The following is a 27,706-nucleotide window of genomic DNA, read 5'->3' on the forward strand; positions in this document are numbered from 1 at the left end:
GTCAGAAAAACTTACATGCAAACTTCTCCAGATAGATCTCGATAAAACAAACCGGTTATTTGTTAAATCTTCATTAAATATTAAGTGCGTGCGTGTTAGTATATGATCTATAATGAAAACTTTAGTATAACCAAAGCATGTAAATTTGATGGGCTTTTTTTAATGATGTGCGAATTAGTAAATACACATCGTAATTTACAAAATGTTGAATTCTACAAAGGAGCATAAAACAATATAGAAAAGCTTACAGCATGGTGTGGTTAAAATAGTGATGGTGTCAGAGGGCAAAATGCAACGGTATGTGATATGTATACGTGTTTGCGCACATATGCATCCACATGTGTGTGTACATATAAATATATAGAACACACACGCGTTATATATATATATATATATATAAATATAAGGATGGTATTATTAAAATACCATCACAAATGGTAAGCGAATTATCAGCCGTACAGACAAATTAATAAAATATATACATATATGTGTACATATATACACAAGGGTACTACATGAGTACCTATATACAGATATATATTTAAAAGGAGGGTGAGAAATTAGATATTAATTTAATTAACATCGATTTCACACCAGTGGTCTAGCATATAAAAAAACTGAAGGTTCAGTAAAATTGTATTATATACATATTAGAGAGAAACCACTATGTGGATAACCATATGCTAGAAATAGATCCGCTATGGTCTTACCATTAAGAAATGTTCTCAAGAAAAATTTAACAAAACAATACATATATATGTTGTTTTGCTAAATTTATATACTTTGCTCTATATATATATATATATATAATGTCAGTAAAGATGGGTGTGAATGCAAAAAGTTTCGCGAGAAATTTGGAATATTATGAGGAAAAACTGCATTGATCAGCATGAATAAGTTTTTAAAAGCAATTTCCTATTTGTTGTTGTTATTATTGTTACGGTTGAAATATGAACTTACCTTCTCTTGAGCTCTCCCGTCTCCCAAGTGGGGTCCATCAAGAAAACTAAGAGCTTGTTCATCCATGCCGAGCATTGGAACAGAAACCGTTCCCATCTGTTTTGAACTTCACCAACTCTGCCACACACACTCTTTGCCAAATTACTTGTCCTCCTTTTAAACTTTGTACAACGAGAACAAATGAAGTGTTTGAGGTTCTAAGTATATATCAAGAAAGAATTGTGTTTGCCGTTGTCGATATGGGAGGACAAGATGTTGGGTTGGCAGAGCATTTGGTAACTATTTTATTTAAAGGACTGGTTTTATTAACCAGCAAAAAAAATATAGAGATATATATATTTATATATATAACGGTTGATAGATGTTTCAACAAATTAACAATTAAAATTTAGTGCCCATATTTGTATTAACAATTACTTTTCTGAATGTTCCTGCGTAAACATAATTTGAATATTTTTCATATCACATTTAACAGTTAATTGTTAAAACGGTTTTTTTTCCTCTCTTCTCTGTGTAATAATAAATGGTAAAAATGTGAATAATTTTTCTTTTAAATCTATTTCAGAATTTAGAGCAGGTAGATAAAAATGCTATATAAATGATGTAATAATTGTGATTTTCTTTTATATTTGGGGCTGCTGTTGTTATATTTTCAAATCCAGTCGGTAAAAATCTGGGGAGTCTCTCTTCGTCTCTTTAGACACGTGGAACACAAACTTAATGGATTAAAAGCAAAAAAAAACTAATAACTACACAATTATGTGGCTACACAGGCTGTTACTGTGGCTTCATAATAATGGGTAATTGTTGATAGGGTAGCTAAAGTATTATAGAGCTTATTGTGTCATAGTTTGTAATCTGGTAAATTCAAATTGTTGTCTTTTTTTCCCATCTTCAATTGTTTGCATTGAGACATGAAGACAACCGTATCACAAAGTCTCGTTTCGGTCGCTCCACAAGCGTGCTTTAATATATCGAGTGTGCGAGATCTCGAGCAGAAAACATGGAGTTCATTTTTAAATAGTTCTTTTTTTAGTTTTATACCTTTTTAAATTATACATAATTCATCATCGATGTGTTAAGCATGTTTTGAATAAAATTCGACGTAAAATTAAATATCGATGTTAATCCAAGTAGTTCCGTCCCTGTAAAGTCTCGTTTTCGTCACGTGATCTACCTTTCTACATCACCCGTCAAGATGAGAGCCCGTGGTCAGGTAACCTCCTCGAAAAATATTTCTTTCCTTCATTATTTCCTACGTTTCCCACTTTAAATATACTTTTAATGGAACAATCGCAGATTAATTAACCGCTTCAGCCCATCTATTGTACAGTAAATATTGTGAAGATGACCTATTAGCGATAAATTCCTTGGTTTTCTCGCGGTTCCTTCATCAAAATGGCGCTGTAGCCACATGGCAGAATGGTTCCAAATATTCAGAAGCAAAAATGTATATTTGTGAGAAATGCTGTGGGGTATTCGTTCCCAAACCTATTCATTAGTCTTACGTGTTTTATTTTTTATTTAACTATAGCCTTGCTGTTGTTAATGTACAATTAACTATATTTTCTATCGGTCGTTTTCCCTACGCACATGTCCCTTTACTCAGCAGTTTAAAAATATTGTTGATGTCAGAAAAATTGTGCTACAATAAATTCAACCTGGTCGTTTCACTCTTAAGTTAACAAATTTACGGGATTGAATTAGGTTGATACACCCACGAAGAAAATTGGTTTTGTTTTATGCCCTATTTGTGAAGATTGTAATTTACGGTTCTTTATTTTTTTTTCCTTATTACAGTTGAACGAATATAAAATAATCGGGCGAGAATTACCGACAGAGAAATGTCCGATTCCACCCCTGTTTCAGATGAGAATATTTGCATCTGAACCATGCAGTGCTAAGTCAAGATTTTGGTATTTTGCCAGTCAACTTAGGAAATTAAAGAAGAGCAGAGGAGAAATTGTTTGTTGCCACAAGGTAAGTCTGCAAAAGAAGCAGAAATGTCAATCGCTTTAAATTCGTTGCACATGGGGAGATGAAGTAAAAGAAAATTTATTGGTGCTCTTCCGTTTGGAAAGTTTTGACAAAATCTGCTTAACGCTCGTCACTACCTCGAGGGGAAGGAAAGGGACAAGAAACTGAGTGGTTGTTTCTTTATATAGTCATTTCTGTCCCAAAACTTTTACATTGTTTTTTCCTCTACCTCTTCAATTCTATGCTTCCCACACACCTCACCCCAATAAATTTTGTTACTATTTACACCCGTCTCACTAGGCGGGTATAACAGAATAACATGCTAAATATTGAAAATGTTTCTTACTGATTAAACTTGTGTATACAAATTGTAAGTTTACGACATTTTAAGATGCACTATACTGTGTATAATGACTACTACACGCCTTCCAATTTTTTTTTTATCCTCTAATCTTTCGACCACTATTTATAGCTGTATTTTTTAATAGATTTAATATTGGTGCTGCTGAGATACGTTTTTGTCGTTTCCTTAATACCAGCAGTTCATAAAGCAAAGTTATTTTCTCGCGGGGGATTCTTCATGGACAAAGGCTTAACACAGTGTTAAGGTTTTTAGGGACCTCTGTATTTGAGTAATACCCAAAGAAAGATAGCGTGTTGATCATTTTAATTCAGTGATAAATGGAAGTGGTGTAATTTCGAAAAGATGGAGTGTGATAACATGAAATCCTGAGACAACGAAATGTACAATTGACTATATTTTCTATCGGTCGTTTTCCCTACGCACATGTCCCTTTACTCAACAGTTAAAATATATTGTTGATGTCAGAAAAATTGTGCTACAATAACTTCAACCTGGTCGTTTCATTCTTAAGTTAACGTATTTCGGGATTGAATTAAGTTGATACACCCACGAAGAAAAGTGGTTTTGTTTTATGCCCTGAACATTTGGGTGACTCAAGCTTTTTACACCATCATGAGTAAAAACGTGATGTATTAAATTATGGGCTCCCTTAGGTTTGCAGTTTCACTGTTTTTCATACTGACGGCTTTCCATTGTAGCATATGCACATACCCTTAAACTCGGCAATTTATTGTTTTTGAAGTGTTCCAGGATTATGGGGTTGAATACAATTGTCTAGTACTTTTCCCTTCCATCAGTCTTCGTAGTCACACACCCTGCTAGAAATAGCAGCGCAAATCACTTTTCCCCATATAATATCACATGAATTTGTAGAGATGTGATTGAGATAATTGTATTGAAACTGGATAAAGTTAAAACATTCAGGTAATAATGGTGTTTATGTGTTATGTACTTAAGAGACTTGTGAGATCCCTTACTTGAAAGACAGTGGTTAGTGTCAGGAAGGACATCTGACTGTAAAGCAAAGCCAGAATAACAATCATCTAATCCATGCTGGTGTAGTGAAGTGGATATAGGATGAGCAAAAACAGGCGATTCAGATGTTGGACTAAAGTTATCTCAATGTCAGTGTTCAATTAACACTTAACTAAGCTGGTTAATTCATTTGCTTAAATATATCTTTCTACATTTACACACATGAATAGTCATGCCTATTAGCCTTAATCAATGACCCTGTCCATTGCCTATTGGGTGGGAAACCAGCATTCTGAAAGTGTTCAAAAACTTTAGTTTTGTGGTCGTTGTCCAGTTTTGAATTTAATTTTCTCTGAATTCTAATTTGATATTGGTAAATACTCTGGTTCTGAACATGCTAGTCACTAATCTTATCAAAGTCCAGTGACATGATGCGTGTTCAATGTTATTGTAAGAAATGGTAGGTCTGATAGCAAGGGTGGGGAATTTGTAGTCATTTGAGCTTTAGAAGAACTGTCTGACAGTATTTGTTTTTGCTCTTTACATTCTGAAGTCGACTTTGCCTTTCATCTCTCTTGTTTAAGTACTAGTGGTGATATAGTTGACCGGCGCCCTCCCCTCAAAATTCCTGGCCTTGAGCCTGATTGAAACAAGTATTAGAAAGGGTATATGGACTTCCACTAACTTTTTGGTTCCATAGGAATATCTGACTCACTATACGTTTGTAGCTCTCAGTAGGTAAGATGATATTTTGGTGATTGATGTCTGTTAGATGACAATTTGATTATTAAATGTCTTAATATTTTGTATTAAAATTTATTTTCTAATTTATTGTTAGATTTTTGAAAGAAAACCTGGGACCATAAAGAATTATGGCATCTGGCTTCGTTATCAATCTCGAAGTGGAATCCACAACATGTACAAAGAATACCGTGATCTCACTGCTGCTGGAGCTGTGACTCAGTGCTGTAAGTATATATATATATAGATATTCCAGAAAGTTTAGAAGTAACTAATAAAAGAAGGCCTGAAGCCAACACCCACACCAGCTTGAATTCAATATCTTCGAAAAATAATTCACTATGTCACTGGATAAGCCAAATAAATTTTTTAAAAATGCTGTAACTAGAAAAATGAATTTCTCAGTGAGCAACAACTGCAAAATATTAAAGTCACCTTCAATCTTGTGGATGGGATTCATGCACTCTAACCGTTTACATGGGGATTTCTTTATATTTCCCTATGTCAGAAATGTGTGCAATAGTAATATAGCTGTTCTATTTTGGTCACTGGTGTAGACCAAGAGGGTTAATGGCTATGACATAGTTTTTCTATTATCTGTGAATGTTTCAATGGCAAGCTGGCAGAAACGTTGGCACGTCGGGCGAAATGTGTAGCTGTATTTCGTCTGTCGATACGTTCCGGGGTCAACTTTGCCTTTCATCCTTTCGGGGTCGATGTAGTAGACTTAGTCCCTTTGTTTGTCCCCTCTGTGTTTAGCTCCTTGTGGGCAATAAAGAAATATATATGTGTGTGTGTGTGTGTTTTTAGTTGGTTTGTGCTCTGGAGAAATATCAGTGACTTTGCAGTTTTGTGCACTATTCAATATTTGTTTTCGATAAATTTTGTACTTATCCATATCTTGATCAGAGTGTGAAGAGTGAAAAATGGCTATAAGTTTTGGCTTGTCTACCTAGGAGCAGGGTAGGATTGTACCATCCTGGTCTAAGGATCTAGTCAGTTAATTTACCCTTTGCCTAGCCTATTTCCTTTAATAACACATTGCTTTTCTTCATAGCTATTCTGAAGTTTGTCTTGAATGTAATGCAAATATTTTCTTTGCTAATTGTTTCTGTCCTGATGGTGTTCGAGAATTGTTTTCAATTGGTCAGTGAACACCAGTCCATTTTGTGTGTACCTTACATACAAGCTCTTTCTTCCTTGTGTTTGATACTGTTGTTATGGCTTAAATATTCCTCAACTCCGTCTTTTCCTGGTCATTTTAAGTAGTATTTCTTGATAGCAACTTGGTTGGTGCTCTCTCTTTCTGTAGTAAATATTTTCTATTTAAAGTTACCTGAATAACTTTGCATCAAAATTCAAACAAGGGCAGTGCAGTTCAACAGAAATATAGTTACAGCTTGATATTCAGTTAATTACCTCTTAGTTATATCTGTTAAGAAACAGCTGTAGTGAAGAGTAGTTGCTGTTGTAGTATTCTTTAGTATAATAAGCATGTTTTCTGTGCTGGTATGTTGAAAGTGGTTTGGTCTTTCTTGCTTTTCAAAGGTGACTTCAATATTTTGCAGTTGTTGCTCACTTAGGAATTCATTTTTCTAGTTACAGCAATTTTTAATTTATTTAGCTTATCCAATGACTAATGAGGTTGAAGATAGCGAATTATTTTTCGAAGATATTGAATTCAAGCTGGTGTGGGTGTTGGCTTCAGGCCTTCCTTTATTAGTTACTTCTAAACTTTCTGGAATGTGTATTCTACAATAAATTTAATATTGACTACCTTTGTACATATATTTACATACATATACACACACACACACGCCTGTTATGACCCCATTTTGAAGAATTGTTTTAGTGTTAGTTTTTGCAAATGTTTCAACAGGATAATTCTTGCTATTAGTGTTGTCTCTGTCCTGTCACTAAATTTGTGAATTACTGCATGAAAGTTTTTCTCCAGCATTGCAAGTACTTTGGTTGATGTTCTTTTTTTTTTAATTTAGGATCTTGTGGATGGGATTCATGCACTCTAACCGTTTACATGGGGATTTCTTTATATTTCCTTGTGTCAGAAATGTGTGCAATAGTAATATAGCTGTTCTATTTTGGTCACTGGTGTAGACCAAGAGGGTTAATGGCTATGACATTGTTTTTCTATTATCTGTGAATGTCTCAACTGGAGGTGCGGCACCTTCCAGTGACTGGTTACTTGTGTTTCATTCAGTTTATCACTATGCTTCTGTTCCTTACTCTGGGGTCTAGTCACCACCATTTTTGCTTCTATAACAAAACACCTGACATAAGACTACCTTTCTTCCTCTCAAACACTTTCCTGTTCAGTTGAGGAAATTTTTTGTCGTGCATGTTAGTGACCTTGCCAGTGTCACAAAACGAAAAAGAGCACAGCATGGTTGGCAATGTGAAAGACATCCAGCCATAAAATCCATCCTAGCTTGCAAAGTGGATATCAAAAAGCTGATTTTCTGAAACAGTTGTAGAATTCATGATACTTAGTCTGAAAAGTGTTAAATGCATTGATTTCCCAATGTTAGTCAAACAAAGAGGGATTTTGGTTGATCTGTTTTGAAGATTACAGCTCGTATATTTCTTCTATTTATTGAAATTAAATCATGATTTATTTCTGCCTTTAGACCGTGATATGGGAGCTAGGCATCGTGCCAGGCCTTCAGCTATCCAAATCATTAGAGTGGAAACTGTGCCAGCCAAGAAATGCAGAAGAGCTTACATTAAGCAGTTCCATGTAAGTGAAATTCGATTATTTATTTTGGTGGTGGGATGCATTCTAATCATTTGTTGGATGTGATATTTCTGTCTCAGAAGTGTGTGTGTGTAATCTACTTCAGCCTTTTGTGAGGATCTAGAGAATGAATAAATGGTTGTGGCAGCGCTTGACTTTTATGTTTGTCTTTTCTTTTGCAGAATGCCAAAATCCGCTTCCCATTGCCTCATCGCGTGGAAAGGAACTTACAAAATCCTAAATTCACTACTAGGAGACCATACACCAATTTCTAATCTGTTCAGAAATTGAGCCGATTGTGTACAATAAACAAAATTATAAGTGGTTTGCTTGTGTTTGTTTTTAATTATTTGAAGCCCTGCTAGAGGTGACCAAACAAGAGATCTTGTTGCATGCTTCCCACTGTACAGGTACACTAGACACTTTTTGCTTGGTAAATATTTCAGTCCCCAACCAACAAACTGGTGTAGTGTCTTTCTCACTGCTACCTAGACTCTTACCTTCACAACTAAGGCACTCCAGCTCAGTTGTATCTCTGATTTATTGCATGCATTCCCAAATAGTCTGTTCAGTGCTTTCTCCCTAGAACCCATATCTTCTGGGATTCTCATGCTTTCCTGCTGGTTTTCACCTGTTAACTGAGTAGTAATGGCATCAATCTAATTTGTCCTCAGGAGACCTGCAACAATTGCAGGCTCTGTTCCTCCCAATTCAGCAAGTATAACTAAAAACATGGTTATTTGTGTAAACTCAATTTGTAAGGGAGGCAATTTTTTACAGATTATTTTTTAATTTCTCTGATTACAAGTTAAGTTTCGTGGATGTACATTGTTATTCTGCTGATATTTAATAGTCTAGTAGCTTCCATCCATTTGTTGCTATCTGAGCATGGCCCTTGGTTTATTTCTAGGGGTTATTGTGTGATAGGTTAACCCAGCTGTATTTTTCTACCAAGAAAAAAGAAGCCAAATTATGTCTTAGCTTGCACTTCTTTTTTCTGGTTAAGTTGGAGAGCATTTGACCTACATTGCAAACCAATGGTGTATAGAATAACAAAAATTTTATAGAAGATAAGCCTTTATTATATATACACATACAGACAACTCTGATTAACGATGAATAGAACTTCATGCCATTGTTACCAGTTGCGAGTCAAGGGATGTTCAGCAGCATATCCATGTGCACTGATTATTCGGTCTGATATCTGTCTCAGGTTTTCGTCATAATTCAGAACGCTTCCTATACAAGATAAGAGAAGGTTAAAACCATCAAAATGAATTTATTTTGTTTTTTTCCTTATGGAATTTTTTTGGGGAAAAATAGTATACTCACCCACACTTAATTCTTGCACTTTGTTAGCGATTCTTTGGCTGGCATGAGCACAGAATGTTTTTGTTATTGTTATCTGCAATAAGGAAAATTTCAACAATGATTACCTAAAAAATTGTTGTTTAGCTAATGAAATAAATGTTTTAGGTTCTTCGTCAATATGTTTAGGCAATTTCTGTGTACCAACCTAAAATTTTGTTTTATTGTAAGTTATCTCCACAAGGCACAATCCTTATTCTCTAAGCTGGATTAACAGACCACTTGAGATATTTCCCCTGCCCAGGCAAATTACTAGCTTTTTTTTCCTGACCACTTTGATATCAAGGCAATTTTGGATAAACTACTATGCCAGTGGGTTCCACAGAAGGCAAAAATATTTAAACCTACCTCCTTTGCCTGCAGATTTTTCTCTTAAGCTTATAAATTAGTTTTGTGGGATTAATTTGTAATTTCATAGTTACTTACACCCTTCTACATGAGAACTGCTAAAAATTTCCACTGGGGGTTATGCTTCTCAGAAAGGAAATTTAAATTGGTTGAGAATTGATTTTTTTTTTTGACTACATCATTCAGTACATAACTTTAATCAATTACCCCAAATATATATTTAACGCCGACATTACCCCCTTGATTTGAAAGGAAGATAATCAGATTCTTTGAATTCAAAAGGCTTATTGAATCTATTTGCATGTCTATTACATTGGACAAATGCAGTATTGCCAGAAGAAAATTTCCTGTTGTAACAAGGAACACGTTTTTATGTAATTTTACTTATGTCTAATGAGTCCTCATTATCTCCTAAAATATCATTTTTAACCCTGGTTCACCAACACCTGCATTAGACCAACTGAGGAGACCAGAGAATGGTGAGTGACTTCATACCAATCAGTCAAAGAGCCTTTTTATAGCCTCAACCAATAAATTACTTGTAAGTTTACACAAGCATAAAGTTCACCCACAATTTCATTTAATATCTGAACAGACACTGGCTAGTTTTAACTGCATTTAGCTCAGAGCGTACTTTACAGTTCTGATTTCAGAACCCACCAAAACCAGCTTTCATCTTCTAGGAACACAAGGTAGCATTTCTGTGTTGATAGAGCGGGGATTCATTCAGTTAATTATACCCTTCCTCTATTGCTTAATCCAAGAAAAAGACCGATGTTTTTCATTCAATTTATATTGAACTCCTCATTGGATTTTAGAAACCATTTATTTATGCATTAATACCAAAAAAATTCTTTAACCAAGAACACATTAATAATGTGAAAAAAAATATTAGAAATTTTGTGGCATTAACTAAATTTTTGTCATCTTAAATATTGAAAAAAGAAAAATGTCCTACTATACCTCATGGTCAGCATTACGCAAGCCAATGGAATAAGAACGAGATGCACGGGCAATACATGATGTCATAGCATACAAATCTATAGCAATGTCTGCAATACGTTGGACATCCAACTGTTGATCAACAATTTTCTGCAAGAAAATAAAAAAATACAGAACATTTTACATCAGTGTAAAAAAGAAAAATAAACAGTGAGGTTGGTAAACATCCAGCAAGACAAGACACCTGGCATTATTACTTATGTTGGGTCTCACAGAGGCAATGACCGAGTCCTCTGGAGATGTGCTGTGACTGCGAAGACCCAACAAATGGAGTGAATTCATGGCTCGCAGGCTGGCCTGCTGTGCTTAAGGAGACCTATTGAGTCAAGTACATCAACATCAAACTAAAAATCAAATGGAAATTGTAGTTCTGATACCCATGCCGGTAGCACGTAAAGAGCACCATCCAAACGTGGCCAATACCAGCGCCGCCTTGACTGGCATGTGCTTGTGGCACGTAAAATGCACCAACTGAACATGGCTGTTGCCAGCCTCCTGTGGCACGTAAAAGGCACCTACTACACTCACAGTGGTTGGCGTTAGGAAGGGCATCCAGCTGTAGAAACACTGCCAGATCAGACTGGAGCAGCTTCCCAGACCCCGGTTGAACCGTCCAAACCATGCTAGCATGGAAAACGGACGTTAAACGATGATGATCTGTATAGCCCTCATCTAATCTTCTGTTGCTCACTTCACAACCTCGCAAATTGATCTGTTGTCTCTATACCCATCACCTGTCCCCATCTTCCTCACTTCCACCCTCTTGTTCCTTGGGAGTTCATCATGACACCCACACCACCATCTCTCCTTTTCCAGCTGTGGTAGCCACATATCTCCTCTACTGCAAGACACCTGTTCCTCTTCTATCATACCCTCCTCAATCAAGGCATTGAGTTTTGCAAGCTACTTCATGACCACAGGTGACATGAAATATACCCAATACACTCTGTGAAGCAGTTAGCATTAGGAAAGGTATCCGGCCACACACAGCCAACTCTGTAAAGTGGTTGGCATTAGGAAAAGCATCAAAATGTAAAGACCATGCCAAAACACTGAAGCTTGGGACAGTCCTCAGGCTTGCCAGCTCCTGTCAAACCGTCTCACCTATACCAGTATGGAAGACATATGTCACGTGATGGTGATTAAACCAAACAAAGATAGGTCTGCTGGATCTGAGCTGATTAGGGGCTTAAACAACAGTGAAAAGTAGAGCTCAATAAAATAAATTATTAAGTAATATTAATCATAGTAGCAACAACAAACGAATTAATAATGAAATTAATAGAAGAGACTTACTTTTCCATGTCTTGCTAAAATAATTTCTACAATTTTTTTGAACTGAGCAGTACATTTCTCCAACATGTCTGCTTCCCTCTGAAATAAACAATTACAGAATTATTTGAAAACAAAGATTCATGGTTTTCAAGATAATATATTCTTTTACTCGTTTCAGTCATTTGACTGCAGCCATACTGGAGCACCAACTTTAGTCAAACTAATCGACCCCAGAACTTATTCTTTGTAAGCCTAGTACTTATTCTATCAGTCTCTTTTTCCAAACTGCTAAGTTAAGGGGGCGTAAACACACCAACATCGGATGTCAAGTGATAGGGGGGGGGCAAACATGTACATATATATATATATATATATATATATATATATAGGGAGAATTCACAAAAAAATACAAAAGACGAAGACAGGTGGTGTAGACAACAAACAAATGTATTAGTATAATGCTCAAGAAGTAAAAAAGTCTTTAACATTTCGAGCCCACGCTTTTCCACAGAAAGGAACAAGGAGAGAAAATAAAGAATGTGTAGTGGCTAGCAATCTATCATGGTGAATATATATATATATATATCAAAATAAGCAACAAGTATATCCGAGGTAATGTGGTACAATCGTTTCATGCTACTTCATTTTATTAAACACTGTAAGTATTACATCAGTTTTAAAATGTCAAGCAATCTTCAGCCACTTATAGAAATTTTCCAATCAAACGAACAATGCACATTCTTATCTCTATTTCATTTGCCAACATTATAAAGAGGTTGAAATTTCAAAGTTGCTATCATGCTTTTTATACGAATATATGTGTGTGTTTCTTTTAGTTACCATCAACCAAATACACTCACAAGGCTTTGGTTGCCCCAAGGCTACAGCAGAAGACCTTTGGCTAAGGTCCCATACAGTGGGACAAAATCCAAGGCTACATGACTGAAGTAAAAATTACAGTTTTATCTTAATTAAAATTCATTTTAAAGAATAAAATGCATATGCTACTTGGAGAATTGTTAATAGAAAGTTTTAGGTCGGATGAGGTATATATGTATATAAAGCAGAGAACTGATAAATAAAAGATGATAACCTTCAAAGATGGATGTACAGCCTCAGCAAGTTCATGAGTTATTTTAGGCTCAGTCACTTGGTTCCTCATGTTGGAGTAAATGGTACGGAAAAGAAGACCGGGATTATTCAGAGGGTTTCTTAATTTCCTGCAATTTAAAACAATCAGTCATTAGAATTATATAATCCAAATAGCACACACATATATAATATTATTTATAGGAAGGGCATCCAGCCGTAGAAACACTGCCAGATCAGACTGGGCCTGATGCAGCCTTCTGGCTTCACAGACCCCAGTTGAACCGTCCAACCCATGCTAGCATGGAAAGCGGACGCTAAATGATGATATAATATATATCATTTTTAATACCAGATATACATCATCATCATTGTTTAACGGTCGCTTTCCTTGCTGGCACCCATATCCCACCCATGTCAGCATGGAAGGCAGATGTTAAACGACGATGATGTATGTCTGGTATTAAATGATATACAATATATATAAATATATATTTATTTATGTATATTATATATCATTTAACATCCGCCTTCCTTGCTAATTATGAATAACATGCCCGTTTCTTTAAACCAGATCTAATTAAGTTGCATCTTTCTCTCTCTCCCCCTCTACAATTATATGAACACAATTCTTTACTATGAAAAAAAGGCTATCCAGAATGTTGGATACTCCACTCTCCACAACAATTTTACTGTATTGTCATTTTTACCAGATAATGGGCATTAGACTTATCTGTTCCCATTAAAGCAATTAAATTAATTTCAAGGAGTGGTGTTTGCTCTAATTCTTAACTGAAACAGTTCATAATAGTGCTACAGTGTAGCTTTGCTCTAAAACCATTACAGCTGACAGCAGAGAAACAGTCATTGTTCACACCTCTATCAGCCAAATAACTCCATGTTATTTAACTTCAGTAAATGGTAAATCTAAAGTAAGAAACTTGGTTTAGATTTCCAACAGTAAATACAAAGATACTCTCTTTTACTTGTTTCAGTCATTTGACTGCGGCCATGCTGGAGCACCGCCTTTAGTCGAGCAAATCGACCACGGGACTTATTCTATCGATCTCTTTTGCCGAACTGCTAAGTGACGGGGACGTAAACACACCAGCATCGGTTGTCAAGCAATGCTAGGGGGACAAACACAAACACATACACATATATATATATATATATACATATATATGACAGGCTTCTTTCAGTTTCCGTCTACCAAATCCACTCACAAGGCATTGGTCGGCCCGGGGCTATAGCAGAAGACACTTGCCCAAGATGCCACGCAGTGGAACTGAACCCGGAACCATGTGGTTGGTTAGCAAGCTACTTACCACACAGCCACTCCTGTGCCTATAGTGTATATAATGTTTTACTTCACCAAGATATTTGATATTAGTTTCAGTATGTTTTCATGATTCTAAATAGTAATATAATTGGTGCAGGCTACACAGAATCACATTGCATACTTTATTACCTCTGACTTAGCAAAGGCAGAGGTATTGTTTTCAGTAGTGTTTGCTTGTCCATGAACAAGATATTTCAAGAACCGCAGCATGGATTCAGATGAAACTTTCAAGGATGTTTGGTCTCATGACTGGCACGGACTGATTAGATTTTGGGATTGATCCGGGACCGGACAAAGATTCCGGATTATTTGTTATATTTACTTTACATGAAGTTTTTCTCTGATTATCTCCCTTATATTACATAACACTTTACAGTATACTTCCATACATACATAATCTTATACATCGATCTAAACCAACAGGAATACGAAAGGAAGGCAAGAATTTAAGAGAAGAGAAAACCAAAAGGCCTCATGCTATTCATTTAAAAATTCTTGAGAAGACAGCAATCGAGTTTATTTCAGATATTCTCATTTTAAAAATCATCTCTTATTTCTTTATTGCCTACAAGGGGCTAAACACAGAGGGGACAAACAAAGTGATTAAGTTGATTATATCGACCCTAGTGCGTAACTGGTACTTGATTTATCGACCCCGAAAGGATGAAAGGCAAAGTCGACCTTGGCAGAATTTAACAGCAGATGAAATACTGCTAAGCACTTTGCCCAGCGTGCTAACGTTTCTGCCAGCTCGCTTTTAAAAATCATCTCTGGTTAATCATTGAAAGGATGTTGGTGCTGCCTTGTAATTAGTTCAACATCTCTCATTTGCTAACTCAGTAAATGAATTGAATAGTCTTCACTTTACATTACCACAGAGGGAATAATATGTATCGGTCCTAGTAATATACAACATCTTAAAAATAGAAAACATTTACTAATGAAGTTCTAGATAGAGTTTTTTCTAAAAATAAGATGAGATGGTTACAGATTCCACAAACTCATGGTAAATTAAAATAAATTCTACTCACTTGATAAGTTCCTTCAAAGATACACCAGCATGTTTTAAACCAGTGAGTCCAACAAACAGCCTCAAAATTTCATTGGTTCCCTAGAAAATAAAAAAAGATTAAATTAAATTAGAATTATCAAACTGCTCCAACAAAAATATAGTTAATTAAATCAAAAATCTGCATAACAATTTCAAAATCTATTGGTTATGACGCTATGACAACATATTTAGTATTAAGGCATACAATCAGATTTCTTGGGGAAAAAAGATATCTCCAACAAGTCTAGAACATCAACATCATCATTGTTTAATATCCATCTTCCATGCACTGGCATGGCTTGGACAGTTTGATAGGAACCAACAAGTTACATAAGTTCATAAGCAAAAAAAAAAATCAAAGTGAGCTAATTTACCTTGAGAAGTGAAAGAAAATCTACCATTTCAGATGCATGCTCTTCTTCAGAGCAGAAAAAATATTTTAGGCCAATGCACATTCTAAACATAAAAACATTTTCTCTTTAATTTGTCTTACACTAAAAGTTCTACAAGATATCCAAGTCATAAAAGGAATTGTTAATGAGGTCCTATAAAGTTGAAATATATTCACTATGAACATCAAGCTTACCACACCGTATTCTATTTTTCATCAATTTAAATTCAAAAGTTACCTCCCCTACCTTTTTTATCGGAATTGACCATTACATTTATGGTGATTTCTCCTCACTAAGCAGGTTATTTTTAATTCAAATTTTTTCGCTCACTATAATAAGCATGATAACATCCACTTTACTATTAGTTTTTCATACAGCACATGCCTCTGGGTATTTTCTTCCTAGCCATTCCATTTAATTCCATTGACCAAATTCCTATATTCTCTCAAGCCATTTTAAGATATGGGAGCAATAGTTGGATTAAACTTCATTGATGACATCGAAAAAGACTGAAACATGTCCGATGTTGTCATTGCACTGACAATGACGAGACCCATTCCTTACTACATTTTATTTTCAATTCATTTAAATTCCAGGGTTGTCTCCCTTACCTTACTTGAGTAGAATTAATTATGGGAAAGATTTTTTTTTTCTCTCCAGAGTACAGGCATAATTTTTAATAATTCAAATTTCACTATATTAAACATAGCATCCATTTTACTATTTGTTAACATTTTCATGATCATATTTCCATTGAAATACACTGCCCTTCTTTCAGTTTCTGTTTAAAATAACCAAAAAATTAGTAAAATCATTTTGTCCTTATTTATCTGCTGTTTGGAACTTTTTGATAGGTTTTTAAATCAGAGCCTTTAAAACAGTAAGTTTGTGTCATAGAATCAAGGACAGTCTTGGGCAGGTTGATATCAAAGGGGTTACTGCATTGTTATTGATGAGAATACATCAATCCCAATGGACATATCTAATGTGGATTGCAATCAATCCACGGTAGATGTAATTCTTTCTCCATAAGTCAGTGGTTCTTAACCAGAGTCCATATAAGATTTGGTTAGTGCACATTACCCTGTAAGGAGCATAGAGCTGGTTTCCTGGTATCTCTATTCTATATATTCTTTCCTGGATAGACGCCAATCCATTGCAGGACTACCTTAATGAGTGGACTAGGGCATTGTGAAATTAAGTGTTTTGCTCAAGAACACAACACACTGCCCAGTCCAAGAATGGAAACTACAATCTTACAACCATGAGTCCAACAGCCTAACCACTAAGCTATACACCTCAACCCATATAAAATTTAGTTGTTAAATATGAGTAACAAACTGGCCATACTTCTACATTGTACAAAATATTTTAACAATTTTCTTTTATACAATTCCTAATAATATTTGATTATAAAAATATAATGGGATTTTTTAAACTTCAAATGTCTATGGGAGTCCAGTAGGAAAAAAAGGGGGTCCATAAATTTAAAAAAAAAAACAGTTGAGAAACACTGCTGTAAGTCATCAAGAGTATGCATGGCAAAAACCAATGTTTGTCATGTTCAACAGAATCGCTACAATCTGTTACAGTTTTGAGACTCTTCTGAACATTCTCAGAGTAAAGAATGACAATAGATACCATTCAAATTATGGTTCAGTTTAAGAAAGTTATGGTTTCAGTTAGAATAATAGAAAACCCTTATAACTGAGGACTTACTTCAAATATCATACATATACGGCAATCACGTAGAGACCTTTGATATGGATATTCTTTCATGTAACCCAATCCTCCAAGAATCTGTAAACATTCACTTGTGGAATCCCATGCCTTTTCTGAACTGAATATCTGAAAACAAAAATAGTTATATATACATATGTATATATTAGGTAATGAGCAAAAAAAAAAAAAAAGACAAAATGAGAGGGAAATGTTTTTACAAATGTTGTATTAGTTTCATGCTGTAAAGTCTTGACATTTCAGACAATAATCCTTCATCAGAAAATAGGAAAGGAAAGAATGGGAAAACATGAAGAAGGAAAAGTAATGAGAAAGAAAGAAAGGGCTTAGGGGCTACTTGGGAATGCAGTGCTGGTGGGAGGAGATAGGAAGAGAGGTGGAGCTGGAGTGGTCACAGCCAAAGTTTTTATGATCTGAAATGGATCGACGATAATCATCATCATCTAACATTTGTCTTAGGATTAAATGGCATGGATTGAATGGTTTAACAGAATTTAAAGGGTCAGAGGACTTTGTTATGCTCCAATGGCTGGATACCCTTCCTAATAGAGTACTGGGTGCTTTTTTCATGGCGCCAATACTAGTGAGCTCACCATAGAGTCCACACAACTAAGATCCCTTTCAAATGAATTACAGTAGAGAGAGAGAAAGAGAGAATGATAATTTTTATAACTTAATTATTAAATTTAAACAAAAAGCTTAATATTTTAATAACTTTCACTCACTGTCTCTCTCTGAACATTCCCTAAAGTATCTCAATAACACAGGCAACAAATAATTATTCCTTGAACATGAATATGAGGAAACTGTGAGTTGGAATCACTAGCGTTGCTGGAGTGTATGCTGCCGAGGGTGACCTTTCCATCTGCTACTCCCAGACCCCACAAAAAACATACATATTTTCCCAGTGAAACACAAAGAATTCATCATCATCATTGTTTAACATCCGCTTTCCATGCTGGCATGGGTTGGACGATTTGACTGAGGACTGGCGAACCAGATGGCTGCACCAGGCTCCAATCTGATCTGGCAGAGTTTCTACAGCTGGATACCCTTCCTAACTCCAACCACTACAAGAGTGTAGTGGGTGCTTTTACATTCCACTGGCAGGAGGGCCATGCTCAAATGGTGTTTTTTACATGCCACCTGCACAGGAGCCAGTCCAGTGGCACTGGCAATGACCTTGCTCGAATGTTTTTTCATGTGCCAGTAAGGTGACGCTGGTAACGATCACACTTGAATGGTGCTTTTTACATGCCACTGGCACGGAGGTCAGTTAGCTGCTCTAGCAACGATCATGCTCGGGTGGTGCTCTTAGCGCTCCACTAGCATGGATGCCAGTCATCGAATTTGATTTCAATTTCACTTGCCTCAACAGGTCTTCGCAAGCAGAGTTTAGTGTCCAATGAAGGAAAGGTATGCATAAGTGGGCTGGTTACACCCAGCCCACTTATTAAGAAATCTATTTATTTATACACTACACATGTCTATCCTTACCTTGACAATAGCTGCCTCTAAAGAAACATCCACATCAGGATAGCTGTCTATAATCCCAGATGTCATGTAAGCCATACTTTCCATCACATAGATATTCACAGTAATATTTGCCAACTTCTCCTGAAAATAGAAAATACAAACATTAACAGCTTTTTCACATCAGTGTTTTTCTGAAGACACCAATGCTTTTAGACCAAAGATAGCATTATTCCAAAGGATATCATATCTATATATTATTCTTAAACAAGATTATTCTTGACAGTGATTTCAGAGTTTCAGCCAATAAGGGATTAACTGGCTGAAACTTTGCAGTCATTGTGAATAATATTCTTGTTTAAGAATAATAAATTTGTACTCTTTTAATACTCTTTTATTCGTTTCAGTCATTTGACTGTGGCCATGCTGGAGCACCACTTTTAGTTGAGCAAATCAACCCCAGGACTTATTCTTTGTAAGCCTAGTACTTATTCTATCAGTCTCTTTTTGCCTAACCGCTAAGTTACAGGGATGTAAATACACAAACATCAGTTGTCAAGCAATGTTGTGGGGACAAACACAAACACACATTTATACATACATATATACAACGGGCTTCTTTCAGTTTCCATCTACCAAATCCACTCACAAGGCTTTGGTCGACCCTTGGCTCCAGTAGAAGACACTTGCCCAAGGTGCCACGCAGTGGGACTGAACCCAGAATCATGTGGTTGGGAAGCAAGCTACTTACCACACAGCCACTCTTATGCCTAACGTAAAGACAGAAGAAATACAGTTAATCATTTAATCAGGCGCGCTAATGCTTCTGCCAGCTCGCTATAGATTGTCAAGTGGTAGTAGATTTTGTAACCCATCAGATTAATGTAAAATTGTTTTTATCATAACTGAACATAATAAAACAAACACACACACACATACATACATATCTTCTCCAAAAGGTTATTGGACTTGCTGGATAATGTTTTAATTTGTTACGAAAAGTGTTTCCAGAGAAGTCATACCTATCCTCTAAGTATTGATTCTTTCACAGAAAACAAAGAAGTCTGCAACATGTCTTTCTAGGAACTAAAAGTCCTTTACTCTTCTGTAAAGTTTGTTTTTTAGTTCAGGCATTGAAATTATGACTCCCATCACATCAACATTACAATTTAAGAGTATGATTGAAGAAGAAATCATCATCATCGTTTAATGTCTGTTTTCCATGCTGGCATGGGTTGAACGGTTTGACTGGGGAATGGCAAGCCAGTAGGCTGCACCAGGCTCCAATCTGATCTGGCAATGATTCTACAGCTGGATGCCTTTCCTAACGCCAACCATTCCAAGAGTGTAGAGGGTGATTTTTACGTGCCACTAGCACGGGAGCCAGTCAGGCAGCACTGGCATCAACCACATTCAGATGGTGCTTTTTATGTGCCACTGGCACAGGAGCCAGTCATCCCTGACAATTCAGACATGTTTTTCTTCTCCAAAGCACTCCCTATCACTTAAGTATTTCACCAATAAGTGTCAAGAGAGAAACATCTGGGATATTGAAATGGCTGAACACTTTGAACCCAATATTTTTAATATGAAATTCCAGTTTTCCTGTGCAAATCAACAGGAACATTCTTGAAAATTAAGATAATTTTCAATACTGTTCCTTTGGACCATTTCAAATTGATAAACACTTGTGCTATCCATGAGTACCAAATACAAATGTGAAGAAAAAGGCCTAGTGATGAAGATGTTGCACTCACAATATGATGATTATGGGTTTGATTCCCAGGCTTGGTGGCATGTGTTCCTGAGCAAAATCTTCATTTCATATTGTTATAGTGCTATGTGGGGACAAGTATGTCAAAGAGTAGACCTAACGTTTCCTCTGTATGTTGTAAAAGGCAACTAAAAGAGGTTGAAAGAGGATTTTCACTCCAACCTCGTGAAACCCTTCCCAGCATTTATTACCCAAAATAGACCCACAGCCTGGAGGGTTGTCATCTGTGTGATGCAAAGATGTCATCTAATAGCAGCGGGAAATCACCAACAAATGGTGGATGCAGCAACATGCTATTACAGTGCAAGCCCCAACATTACTACTATTGAATACAAAATCTCACAATTACAATAAACAGTACTCATAACAATGTTATAGGGAAGTTTAATAAATTAATTTGACATGCTCAAAAATTGAGTTAGCATAGTTAAATGTGGAAACTTCCATAAAATTTTTTTAAACCTAAACCACCAAAATTAAATAAAGTAAAACAAAGGAAAATTAAAACTGCAACAAATACAAGAACAACAAATGCAAAAAAGGAAATACCTTGATGATTCCAAACTCATAGAGTTTTTTCCCAAACTGAGATCGGGTGATTGTATGTTCAGTGGTGCTTGCTGCAATAAATATACAATTAATTTACATTAATAAAATATGCATTCTAATGAACTAAATATTCTTAACCCTTTCGTTACCATCCCGGCTGAAACCAGTTGTCCCTCTTTGGCTTTTAGTTCATGCAATTGAAAAACCACATTATTTATGAGATTACCCAATATATACACACATATATACAAACACACACATTATATACAAACACAGACACACAACAGGTTTTTTTTTTGTTTCCATCCACCAAATAGCTGCGTAAGTCATTGGTCAGCCTAGGGCAACAAAAAAGACATTTGCCAAGGTGTCACACAATAGGACTGAACCCAAAGCCACATAGTTTGGAAACAAAATTGTTAACCACCTGAACAGTTATGAAACATGGCTTTGTGGCCCTCAAGACAAATATTGCCACATGTATTATACTACATCCTTAAATAAATACATATGCATACACACACACACATGTAAGTTGTCTAAGAGTCCATAAGTCAGAAACAATGCATTCATATATCTATCAATATACTTCAATACGGGAATTCAGCAGCGCCATCTAGCCAAGCAGCTACTCTGTGCTGAGAAAGAGCAAATAACCCAGAAACCAGTCCACAAATGTTGCTTTATGCTGGATGGGGGTGCTAAGCTCCCCTGTTTGAAAATATAAGAACATAGATATTGTGTCATATACCCAGCTGGAAATGATGTCTCCTGGGGCTAAACAACAGTAACATTCGCCCCATCCAAGACTGCCACATTATGTTGGCAAATAGATTTTACTTTAAAGTACTGTTAGTGAATATCTCTCTTTGAGTGATTTAGTAATAATAATGTTTATATATATATGTATATATATGCAATAATAAAACAATATAAAGAAATAAACAAATACTATTTTCATCATCACTTCTGTAATTATTTTCTTTTTTTCTTTTTTTTTTCTACTCTAGGCACAAGGCCTGACATTTTGGGAGAGGGAGCCAGTCAATTAAATCGACACCAATATGCAGTTGGTACTTAATTTATTGACCCCGAAAGGATGAAATGCAACGTCAACCTCAGCGGAATTTGAACTCAGAACATTAAGGCAGACGAAATACGCCTAAGTATTTCGCCATGTGTACTAACATTTCTGTCAGCTCGCCACCTTATTACTTCTGTAATTATAACACAGTAATGAGAAATAACAGAGAAGAAAAATATATTTAAAGATTTACCCAGAAGCTTCTTGAGGGCGCCAGAGTTGGAACTCCCCATACTGAACCGACCACTGTTAAGAATATTGACTGCAATCTAAAAAGCAAAAGAGTTCTTAGTAATAGAGGGGAAAATAGTAGTATTAATCAAAATTAAGCTAATACTCAAATGCCAAGAGTTAGTTTTACTGCTCTGCCCTGAAAATTAATGAAAACATATGCATTATTAAATACATAGTCTACAGTAAGTCATTAATACAAAGTAAATCTATATAAACATATGTATATCATCAGCATCATCATTTAGCATCTATATATATACCAGGTTGAACCAAAAGTTTTTTGGTATATATATATATATATATATATATATATATATACACACACACATACATATATATTCTCATTTGGTGATACACACAGGAAAATAGAACTCAAAACATAAGTACATATATATTTTTATATCATTAATAATTGGTAAAAGTTATAGAGTGGTAAAGATGACTAAGACTATGGAACGTTGACCTTGTGACTATTTCATTACTTTACTACTCAGAGTTTAAATCTTACATGAATCAAAAATGGAAAAGTACAACTAATATACTATCAACCAGCTCTTCCATTAAAGATTAGCTTTGTACCTTATCTCATCATCATCATTTAATGTTCATTTTCCAAGCTGGCATGGGTTGGACAGTTCAATAAGAGCTGAAAAACCAGAAAGCTACACTAGGTTCCAGTCATTTGGTTTGGTATGGTTTCTACAGATGGCTACCCTTCCTAATGCCAACCAGTTGCTGGAGTGTACTGGGTGCTTTCTATGTGGGTGGCACCAGCAGGGTTGCCAAGTAGCTTGCAAGACAAAGAACTCTCAGCTGAGAGAGGGGTAGGAACAGAGGATTTTGGCTGTGAACCAGGTAAGATAAAAAAAAAATCAATATTTTTAAAGGATTATTTAAAAAATATAAGTTGCAAAAACTTATACCAAAAATACACACCTTAAATCCTTCACCCACTTGACCAATAACATTTTCTACAGGAACTGGAGTGTTTTCAAAATGGACTTCACAAGCTGGAAAAATTTAAATGGTTGTTTAAATTTGAATCAGAGTAACATTTTATATCAACCAACATATGATAAATATATTTATAAATTAAATTAAGCTGAAAGATTTTTTTAATACTTAAAACTGCAAATACTATTATAATATGTGTAATATTTTCAATAATGTTCAGACATTTAAAACCTTACTCAAAGTAGTTTCCAAGACTCTGGCTTGGATTTTTCGTTTTAAATACACACGAATAATTTATACATCGCTATTAAACAGAGTAAGGTTTGCCATTTAACAGATGGCATAAATCAACTCCATATTAGTACAAGTGAAAAATTATTACAAAAAAATCTAAATTTAAAAGGGATTGGCTGTTGATAAATGAGATCTCCCTGTCATCATTATCAACATTGTTTTACACCCATTTTTCCAAGTTTGTATGGAACAAAACAAAATTATTCCTTGAAAAGTTAGTTAAATGGTTAACCATTTGACAAATAAGTAGTGAAATGAAAGCAGTGCATGTGTCTATTATTGGCATAATGACCCTCCCAAGACATAACAAAGAATCACATCAAGAATCTTGCAAACCAAATACAAAAATGTATAAGGATTCCAAGTTTGGGAACCACTGAGCTAGAGTAATAAGCATTTTATACAAGATAATCTTGTAGCTGCAGGTTGCCAGGAAAGAGGGGGGTAAAAAATTGAAAACAATGTTTGCAAAGAAGAAAAAACCAACAAGGAAATTATAAAATATGATGAGAATTATGTAGGTGTTCATTAATAAAATATAATGGCTGTTTAAGAGTGAAATTTTATTGACAATCAAATAACTGATAAGGTTCATTTAAGGTTAGTATTAGACATGTAAATGTTTTCTAAACGTAAAAACAATGTTGAGAACAAACTGGAAAAGTATGACATGAAAATAGTTTATCAAAGACCACCCAATGAAACATCATCACCTTCCCATGAGTGACAGCCACTTGTTGAGATGTCATTCTAGATCAGCATTTCTCAACTGGGGTTCCCTGGAACCCTAGGGTTCTGCAAAAGATTTCTAGGGGTTCCATGAGAAAGAGTGAGATAAGCTAATGCTAATTTCATGATTGTAATATTACTATACATGCACAACATATTATTGGTTATTGTAATACAGACATCATCCTGTCTAACTTATTATGTTATCAAAAAAATACAACCATATATATATGTGTATATATTTACCATGTGAAATACGATGAAAAAATATGAGAAAGATATGGTATATGATTTTTTTTGTGCAGGGGTTCCTTGAGATATGTAGTTTATCTTAAGGGTTATGCAAGGGTAAAAAAGTTGACAAACACTGTTCTAGATACTCCAATAGTCAGCAACTGCCATTGATCCCTTCTCACTTGTCACATGTAGCAGGGTCACAGTAGTGAAACCTACCCAATCATTGATGTTATCAGATCAGGATTTACTTTACATTTTCTTTATCCTCCTGTTCCCCGAAGAATGGGTTTGGAAAGGGACTCATAGCACAATACGTGCATGTACCAAGTGAACTTTGGGTGTTTCACTGAAGCAAAGAGTGGTTTCTACCCATCAGCATATTTAGTCACTTGTCTGAGGAGACCATCTGTTCTATGCTCTGTATACATGATGCCCAATAACCTTCTGAAGCACCTGTGCACAAATGCTAGATATTTTTCAAATCAGTTATAAGTTACCAACTTTTACTTAACAATTCAAAAAAAATCAAATTCACCAGAGACTTGTACCGTTTGAGCTTCATGGGAAAAAAACTGATGCAACTACTTTTTCATAAGACAAGTTTTATTTCTTTCTTCTTTATTGAGCTTCCAACTTGGCTCAAAGGGAATCTACTTCTTTCAGTGTTTGCCCTTTCAGCATGATGTTGCTTACTGTACTCATGTTGTGGTTACTGGTTAGAGCCTTGCTCTTTCTTGCACTATACACAATTCTGTATACTCCTAATGACCATTCAAGAGTGGTGGTGAATTCCTGAGTTCTGCTTTGCTGCCGCTCATTAAGTCAACAACATCAGAAAAATACAGGCTTCAAAAGAACTTCCTTTAATGGAAATGTACATGTGGACGTAATGTAGCATCTTTGCATGATGTATTCCAGAAAGACACTAAAACGTACAGGGCAGATGAAACAGCATTGATGAACTCCAACTATTGTCCTGAGAAAGACACCAGGACTGTTGCTATTCGAACTGCCATAGAATGCCTGAACCACCTGGAAGAGGTGGTATTCAAAGTTGAAGTTCCTTATTGTTTACCACAAACCATCATAATAATAATGGCATGAGCATTCGTGACAATGGAATGCAAGGAGTGTTATAAACCAAAGAACCAAGACACAGAAAAGGAGGTGCAATATCATCATCAATAGCATAAAATTATATTCATTAGCCAAAACAACAAAAATATTACCATGAATTAGCAAAATATTTGCAAGTATTATTAGACAAAAAGTTTCCAATGTTTAAGGAAACCTTCTGTAAGTATTTAAAATATGAGTGTGGAAGAAATAATTCAAATAATGCTAGATGTTCTATTGTAACTAGTTTAGTTCTACATTGGTTAAAGTTCAAATGCCATCAAAATTAACTCCAAATTTCAGTTCCCTGTAGATCAATAAAATATTAATTAATAGAAATCAACCAGTTCTTCTTGTACAAAACTTGGTTTTATGCCTTGTCAAAAATATCCACGAATAAACCTTAAAGATGGACATGAATTTTTTTGTATTTCTCCAGTTACATCAATACCTGTTGTTTTAGCCTCAAATAAGTAATACTTTACCTAGGTGAAACATAAGTATATATGTTTAGAAAGAGTTCAGTAAAAGAAGGTAAAATAATATTGAAATGAAGGAAACATTTAATAGACCAAAATACATATTAGTTTTTAACATCACCTACTATCATTGCCATAATCTGATGTGTCGTGTCTCTAAAGAGTCAATTTAGTTACTGAAACAGCTGAGAAATATAAAACACATTGTAAGAAAATATTTATTCAGCTATTTTCTGAAACAACTGAATGAAGGAAACTGAGGAGGACAGTGCATATGAGTTGTCTAGGTTACTTGTGTATTGGATGAGAGCTCAAGTTAAAAACAGTGATAGATAGAAAGATAGGCCTTTTAAAAGAAGTAGCTTAAAACAACATTGAAAGTAAAAATATGAATCTATCTCTCTCTTTGTCTTTCTCTATATGACACACACTGATACATTCTTTAGAATATGACAACAGTATCATCTATCTCTCTCTCTCCCAGAATGCATGAATGTATGTACACAGATAAATATGTAAATTTCTAAACATGATCATTGAAAATATTAGTTAAGTTATAAAGCTAACAAGAAATTTCTTATTTTCAATAGTTGTATCATGTTAACTAATATTGAAATGATTCTTAATGATCCTGTTGACAGACAAACAAACAAGCAAGCATATATATATACAAATATGACAACAGTATTAACTGTCTGTTTGACTGATTGATGGATGGATGGATGGATGGATGGATATAAAATACAAAATGGGACAAGAACACAAAACATCCGGACAGCTAGGTGATACAAAAAGGGACAAAACATCCAGCGAGACAATACAAAAAAACACAAGGACAGGTCATTCGAAGCCCTCCAGCCTCAGTCATGCACCAGATTATCGTCGCAATTTATGCATGTATGCATATGTGTGTGTGTGTGTGTGCATACATGCATACATACATACATAAAATAAATAAATAAATCAAACAGATAATACTGTTATCATATTCATACATGTATGTCTATACAGATGTCATTTTACAGATAGAGAAATATGGACAGAATAGAGGTTCATGTTTTTGTTCTAATGTCTTTAATGATAGTGTCAAGAAATACATGTGTCTGTGTACATACATACACTCATACAGAGGGATGGAGAGAGGGTAAGTTGCAAAGCAAACTGGAAGCTAAGATAAAGATGGACAGATTTCACAAAAATTATAATAATGATTGGAATGAAAACCGAAGTACTTTCTGGTTACTTATAAACAAATTCAATATTGAAATTAATACAATCAAAAATTGTAATTTGGCAATAGTCTCCAATATTTTAACCCTTTTGTTACCATATTTATTTTGAGATGCTCAGTGTTTCTATCAATTAATTTTTAAATATAACGAAGAATTTAGTAAAATAACTTAGTTA

General features: G+C 35.1%; 3 protein-coding genes across 4 annotated transcripts in view; 1 reads left to right on the forward strand and 2 right to left on the reverse strand.

Annotated features, from left to right (window-relative positions):
- LOC115210893 (exportin-T) overlaps positions 1–1,931 on the reverse strand; it is a 52,816-nt gene extending 50,885 nt beyond the window's left edge. Inside the window, exon 1 of the mRNA XM_029779664.2 lies at positions 961–1,931. Coding sequence (XP_029635524.1) covers positions 961–1,056 — 96 coding nt within the window. The 5' untranslated portion in view covers positions 1,057–1,931. The remainder of the gene's footprint in view (positions 1–960) is intronic.
- Positions 1,932–2,128: 197 nt separating this feature from the next.
- LOC115210687 (60S ribosomal protein L18a) lies at positions 2,129–8,096 on the forward strand. The gene is made up of 5 exons (XM_029779368.2): positions 2,129–2,176; positions 2,761–2,940; positions 5,115–5,244; positions 7,663–7,772; positions 7,952–8,096. The coding sequence occupies exons 1-5, from the start codon at positions 2,159–2,161 to the stop codon at positions 8,042–8,044; spliced, it is 531 nt and encodes a 176-aa protein (XP_029635228.1). The 5' UTR covers positions 2,129–2,158; the 3' UTR covers positions 8,045–8,096.
- A 737-nt stretch (positions 8,097–8,833) lies between these two features.
- LOC115210417 (complex I assembly factor ACAD9, mitochondrial) overlaps positions 8,834–27,706 on the reverse strand; it is a 41,110-nt gene continuing 22,237 nt past the window's right edge. Inside the window, exons 8-18 of one of the 2 annotated variants that reach the window (XM_029779018.2) lie at positions 23,427–23,500; positions 22,450–22,525; positions 21,173–21,243; positions 18,874–18,993; positions 17,356–17,484; positions 15,225–15,304; positions 12,856–12,982; positions 11,784–11,861; positions 10,449–10,577; positions 9,102–9,174; positions 8,834–9,008 (exon numbers count right to left, since the gene is read on the reverse strand). In XM_029779018.2, coding sequence (XP_029634878.1) covers positions 8,908–9,008; positions 9,102–9,174; positions 10,449–10,577; positions 11,784–11,861; positions 12,856–12,982; positions 15,225–15,304; positions 17,356–17,484; positions 18,874–18,993; positions 21,173–21,243; positions 22,450–22,525; positions 23,427–23,500 — 1,058 coding nt within the window. In that variant the 3' untranslated portion in view covers positions 8,834–8,907. Of the gene's footprint in view, positions 9,009–9,101; positions 9,175–10,448; positions 10,578–11,779; positions 11,862–12,855; positions 12,983–15,224; positions 15,305–17,355; positions 17,485–18,873; positions 18,994–21,172; positions 21,244–22,449; positions 22,526–23,426; positions 23,501–27,706 lie in introns of those variants that run through there. The other variant, XM_036501906.1, reaches the window with a different exon arrangement.

This window comes from Octopus sinensis, linkage group LG4 (genome assembly GCF_006345805.1).
Source record: "Octopus sinensis linkage group LG4, ASM634580v1, whole genome shotgun sequence".
In the NCBI taxonomy this organism is placed as follows: Eukaryota; Metazoa; Mollusca; class Cephalopoda; order Octopoda; family Octopodidae; genus Octopus; species Octopus sinensis.

What these genes read in the sequence shown, in the direction of transcription:
- LOC115210687 (XM_029779368.2), top strand. An exon ending in AAATTGTTTGTTGCCACAAG is followed by an intron (nt 2,941 to 5,114) that starts GTAAGTCTGCAA and finishes ATTTATTGTTAG; the next exon opens with ATTTTTGAAAGAAAACCTGG. An exon ending in TGGAGCTGTGACTCAGTGCT is followed by an intron (nt 5,245 to 7,662) that starts GTAAGTATATAT and finishes TTCTGCCTTTAG; the next exon opens with ACCGTGATATGGGAGCTAGG.